Source organism: Merops nubicus, unplaced genomic scaffold, assembly GCF_000691845.1.
Source record: "Merops nubicus isolate BGI_N331 unplaced genomic scaffold, ASM69184v1 scaffold26383, whole genome shotgun sequence".
In the NCBI taxonomy this organism is placed as follows: Eukaryota; Metazoa; Chordata; class Aves; order Coraciiformes; family Meropidae; genus Merops; species Merops nubicus.
In genome coordinates this window covers 1,236-6,800 of record NW_008601357.1, presented here as the reverse complement: position 1 = coordinate 6,800, position 5,565 = coordinate 1,236, and the positions used below count along the sequence as shown (strand labels likewise).

Genomic DNA, 5,565 nt, shown 5'->3' with positions numbered 1-5,565 from the left:
CTCCCAGCAGGGGTTGCAGCCCCTCCCTGTCCTCTGGCTGGGGTGGGGAGGGGTTCAGCTGCAGGCCCCGTGTTCCTCAGCAGCCCTGTTTCAAATCTGGGGCTGTTTTCCCTCCCTCTCTGCTCTTTTTGGGTGGGGATGTTTGTCTCTGGGGGTTTGGTCGGTTTGTTTGAGCGCAGCAGCGGTGCAGAGACTGGTCCAGAAATGGTTCATTTCCCCTCGAGGCAGTTTCCCTGGTCAGGATTCACATTTTCTGGCCTTTCTCCTCAGCTTCCTGTCCTTCCTTTTGTTGTCACTTGCCTCTATTTCTGGGCTTCTCTTCCGTGCTTCACTCCTTAGAGCCCTGTCACTAGAAATCAAAACCCCTGAAGCTGAGACACTGAGCTCTGAACTTGGAGTTCATGACGGTGCTTTAGGACTTGTGGCCTTAACCAGATGATATTTTAGGTGGTCTCAGGGTGCAGAGAGTGTCACCACAGAATGAAAAGGGCGAGAGCTGTCCTGCACTGATGGTTGCACTGACCACTCTGGGGCTGTTTGGTGTCACTTGGAAGGGTTACCCAGGGCAGGGGTGGAGTCCCCACCCCTGGAGGGGTTTCCAAGCTGTGGAGACGTGGTGCTGAGGGGACACGGGGCAGTGGGGACCTGGCAGGGCTGGATTCCATGAGCTGGAAGGTCTGTCCCAGCCAGGAGGACTCTGGTTGTGTGACTCTTGCCCCCTGGCAGGGCCCGACGGGCACGTGACGCGCTACGGGCTGGAGTGGCTGGTGAAGAACAGCTACGAGGGGCAGAAGCAGCAGGTGATGCACCCACGCATCCTCTGGAACGCTGAGATCTACCACCAGGCCCACGTCCCCTCCGTGGACTGCAGGAGCTTCCTGGAGACCGACGAGGGGCTGAAGGAGTTCCTGCAGAACTTCCTGCTCTACGGCATCGCCTTCGTGGAGAACGTCGCCCCCACCAAGGAGGACACAGAGATCCTGGCAGAGAGGATCAGCCTGATCAGGTATGGGGGCTGCCCTGGGAGGGCACAGCTGGCTTCTGGAGGAGCCCCCGGGGGTAGGTGGTGATTGTCTTCCTTGGAAAGGTGCTGCTGCCTTCTCCTCTGTGTGGTGGAAGAGTGGCTGGCACACCAGAGGCTGCTCTGCCAGTCAGTGAGGCTTGGGCAGAGAGGAGCCTCGTGGGGTTCAACAAGGGCACGTGCAGGGTCCTGTCCCTGGGCAGGGATAACTCCTTGCTTGCCCCAGTTGAGGTGTGGGGTGACCTGCAGGGAAGCAGCCCCACAGAGCAGGAGCTGGGGGTCCTGGTGGGCAGCCACGAGCCAGCAGCGTGCCCCTGTGGCCAAGGCCAATGCTCCCCTGGGGTGCACATCTTCAGAGTGTGGCCAGCAGGTCGAGGGAGGTTCTCCTCCCCCTCTGCTCTGCCCTAGTGAGGCACCTCTGGGGATATGTGTCCAGTTCTGGGCTCCCCAGTTCCAGAGAGAGTCCAGCAGAGGCTCTGGAGCTGCTGAGGGGCTGGAGCAGCTCTGTGCCAGGACAAGCTGAGAGCCCTGGGGCTGGTGGGCTGGAGATAGAAGCCTCAGAGGGGATCTGGTCCCTGGGGGCAAGAGGCTGGGGCCAGACTCCTGCCAGTGGTGCCCAGGGACAGGAGAAGGGGCAGTGGACACTCCTCTTGAGCTGGGATGGAGCCTTGTGCTGTGGGTCTGACGTGGGTTGGGGGGGAGCTGGAGTCAGGGGGTCACTTCTGTGCAGAGGAGGGGCTGGAGGAGCTCTGTCTGGGAAGGCTGGAGCTGTGTGAGCAGAGACATTTCCTGTTATGACTTGGGAGGTTAGGAGGGCAGCCTGGCCCTGGGAGCCAGCAGGGACATCCAGAACTGTTTGTAGCTCTCAGTAAAGAAAAACACTGAGAAATGTTTCCTCTGTGTGGAAAACACACCAGTGGCATGGCCAGGCAGGGGCTTGGAGCTCCAGCTTTTATCCAGGCTGCAGAAACAGCCTCCCTTGCCTTGGGCCAAGGGTTTCTTTTAATCAGTCCCTCCAAACAGAAACGAGGGGCTCCAAGGAACACCCAGCCAGCTTTTTCTTCTCCAGTCCCCTCACCCTGCAGCCCCCAGGGACTGTTTGTCCTTCTCTCCTCTCTGTTGTAGCAGAGAGGTGGGTGAAAATGCAGCATCCTGAGGACAAGACCGTGGGATTATTGGGCAACCCTGTGGTGGGCACAAGCCCTCTGGCCACTCCTCCTGTCACTCTGTGGCTTCCTCAGTTTGATTTGGGCTAATGGCTGGTGTGGAAAGGTGTGGGGGGAAGCAGGACTCACTGCTATGAGTCTTTTTGAGGAGGAAAGGGGGGATTTGAGCACAGGAGGTGGTGTCAGAAGCAGCCTCTCTTGGCAGCAGTGTGGAGGAGCTGCTCTGCCTGGGCAGGGTCTGTGCCAAGGCTGTAGGGGGGGTGACCCCCAAGGTGGTGACTGCCCTGTGCCCTGCAGGGAGACCATTTATGGCAGGATGTGGTACTTCACCTCTGACTTCTCCCGGGGAGACACAGCCTACACCAAGCTGGCCCTGGACCGCCACACGGACACCACCTACTTCCAGGAGCCCTGTGGGTAAGAGCTGGGCCTGGGCTGCTCCTGCTGCCAGGGGCATCACTGCTGGCACCTGCCCTGGGCCACGAGGCAGCTCTGGGGCCTCACTGGGCCCTGGGGGGGTCGGGTGGATCACTTCTTCCTATGCTTGGTGCTTCTAGGTCTTGCAGCATGCAGGTGAGGAAGGATTCAGGTGTCAGGTGTCTGGCTGCTGCTGGGGATCGTGTAGACTGAGGAGTCTTTGCAGCCACAAAGAAGCCTTCTGCTGAGAGAGCTGGGGTGGCTCATCCTGGAGAAAAGAAGGGTTTGGGGAGAGCTTCTCGAGGCCTTCCAGTGCTCAAAGGAAAGCTGGGGACAGAGTTTCAGGCAGGGCCTGTTGGGACAGGACAAGGGAGGGTGGTTTGAAACTAAAAGAGGGAGATTTAGACTAGAGAGAAGGAAGGAGGTTTTGTTGATGATGGTGCTGAGCCCCTGGCCCAGGCTGCCCAGAGAGGTGGTCGCTGCCCCATCCCTGGCACCATCCCAGGGGAGGTTGGATGGAGCTCTGAGCACCCTGCTCTAGCTGCAGATGTCCCTGTCCCTGCAGGGGGTGGGACTAGATGGGCTTTAAAAAGGTCCCTTCCCACCTGATGCATTCTACAATTCTATGAAAGAAGACTCAGTGCTGTGGTAGTGCCTGTGCTCCCCTGAAGCTTCTCAGTCTCTCCTGAGGTCAGTCTCTGAGGTGACACTCAGCACTTCCCCCCTCAGAAGGGAGCAGTGGATTTGATCTGGGCCTTCTGGGTACCAGCAGTCCTCAAAAAAACTGCTGCAGAAGTTTTGTATGACCTGGGGCAGACCCTCCTCAGCCACACCAGCACGGTCTGCTTTGCTGGCTGAGCTCTGAGAGCCTCTGGGAGAGGAGGGGGGAACATCTGGGGGAGGAGGGGAGAACATCTGGGCTGGGCAGAGCCTGTCTGCCTTGCCAAGCCCTGAGCAGCAGCTCCGTGCTGTGCTCACGGACACGCTGTGCAGTCCCTCTGCTTCAGCCCAGGCACTTTTGGGGGTGTGTTCTGGCAGGGGTGCAGCCCTGGGGGAGCTCAGGAGCCAGGCTCCCCCAGCCCTTCCAAGTTCCCACCTCCTTCTGGTTTTAAACATCAGCTTGGAGCTGTGGAATCATCTCCCAGACGCTCGATTCCAAACTGGTGCAGCCTCTGGGTTGTGAGTTTTGCACGTAGCTGGAGAAGGAAGAGCAGCAGCCCAGTGAAGTGCAGGAGACTGAGGCTTAATTTCTGCCTTCATGCCTTTTTTTGGTTTGCTCTCATCTCAGTCTAGAGGGGAATCAGGGGGAGATGGGCTGGGGGGGAATGGGGGGAAGGCTGTGATCTGGGATGGAACTAGGGCTCCAAGAAGTCCCCCAGTCCCCTCCTCCTGCCCCAGGGCAGGATGAGCTCTCCCCAGGGGAGCCTGTCACCTTCCTGGACACCTTCACGTGGTCCAGAGCTGTGAAAGCAGAGGGCAGAGCTGGGAGAGCAGGCCAAGGAGTGGCCCAGGGGCACCCCCAGCTCCAGCAGGAGGCTGGCTGGTGCCAGGAGTGGGGGCAGTGGATTTTTGGGGTTGCTCTGGGCAGCCAGAACCCTCCACGTGAAGCAGAGGTCCTGTGTTACCTGCTGGGCTGACTTGTTTTAGGAGCTCACAGATCTTCCCCAAAATCTTCCCCTACTTTAGCAATCAGGACTTGAGCCTAGAGAAGAGCTTTGATTAAACTGCTCGGGGCCAGACTAGAGCTCAGCAGCTCTTTTTATCCTTTTCCACTTGGGAGGACTCTCTCCAGGCAGGTGTATTCCCACCTGCAGGGGCTGCAGTAGTGTTTGGGGCTAACAGGGAGTGTTTGCAGCTCTGCAGAGCCACAGTTGTGCAGGAGGAATGTGGATTTCTGGCTTCTTGGAGCCCCATCTCTGCCAGAAGATCCCTTCTTTCTGAGAAGCTTCAGAGAGGCACCAGAAGGACAGAAGCCAAGTGGGGTGGCTTCCCCCAAGAGGGGGTGTCCCTGTAGGTAGACTTCTCATCAGGGACTCCTGCTCCAGGCTTTCCAAAAGGTCTTTAAAGTGTTGCCTTGAGGGAATTCTGGCTGGCTGTGGGGGACCAGGACGTGTGGACCCTTCAGCCAGGGTCACCCCACACTCCCCTGGGGGTTCCTGGAGGCCTCGGCAGGACCAGCAGCATCCCTTCAGCTCTCTTGTTGTGAGAGGTTGTAGGGAAGTTAGTTTTATGCTCTGGAACCTCTGCCCCTTGATTTGGGAGGCAGTGCTGGGTGCTGTTTCCCTTTCTTCTTCTTCTCCTTCAAGAACCAGCCAGTTCTGGGTGACCCATCTCCACTCCCTGGCAGATGTCGATGCCGTGAGGAGGGTGGTGCATCCATCTACACCCTCGGGGGTCCCCGGGGGGCTTCTTTTCCCCCCAGGGCCAGGCAGCCAAGGTGTTCTCCTGTGCTTTGGCTTGTCCCCCCTGCAGCATCCAGGTGTTCCACTGCCTGAGGCACGAGGGCACGGGCGGGCGCACGCTGCTGGTGGACGGGTTCTACGCAGCAGAGCAGGTTCTGAGGCAGGCCCCCCACCACTTCGAGCTCCTCAGCAAGGTCCCCCTCAAGCACGAGTACGTGGAGAACGTGGGAGCCTGCCACAACCACATGATTGGCGTGGGGCCAGTCCTCAACGTCTACCCCTGGAACAACGAGCTCTATCTGATCAGGTGAGAGCAGCCTGCGGGAGGTGCTGGCAGTGCCTGTGGTTTTCTAGAAGGTACCATGAGCTAAAGCCCAGCGTGTGTCTGAGGGGCAAGGGGGGAAGCCACAGAAGCAGCCTGTGCTTCCTGCTGGGCTGTGCAGTGCTGCTCCAGGGGGAGTGTCAGAAGCAACACGAGGGGGGTCAGAGCTGAGCCCCGACTGCTCGTGGCCAGGGAAGGGCAACGGAGCTGCTGGGGAAGGGGCTAGAGACAAGTGTG

At 59.1% G+C, this 5,565-nt stretch overlaps 1 protein-coding gene across 1 annotated transcript in view; it reads left to right on the top strand.

Moving 5' to 3' along the window:
* Positions 1–726: 726 nt before the first annotated feature.
* TMLHE (trimethyllysine hydroxylase, epsilon) overlaps positions 727–5,565 on the top strand; it is a gene marked incomplete at both ends in the record, with an annotated part of 5,576 nt that continues 737 nt past the window's right edge. Inside the window, 3 exons of the mRNA XM_008937982.1 lie at positions 727–1,006; positions 2,485–2,604; positions 5,077–5,313. Of these exons, the coding sequence (XP_008936230.1) occupies positions 727–1,006; positions 2,485–2,604; positions 5,077–5,313 (637 nt within the window). The remainder of the gene's footprint in view (positions 1,007–2,484; positions 2,605–5,076; positions 5,314–5,565) is intronic.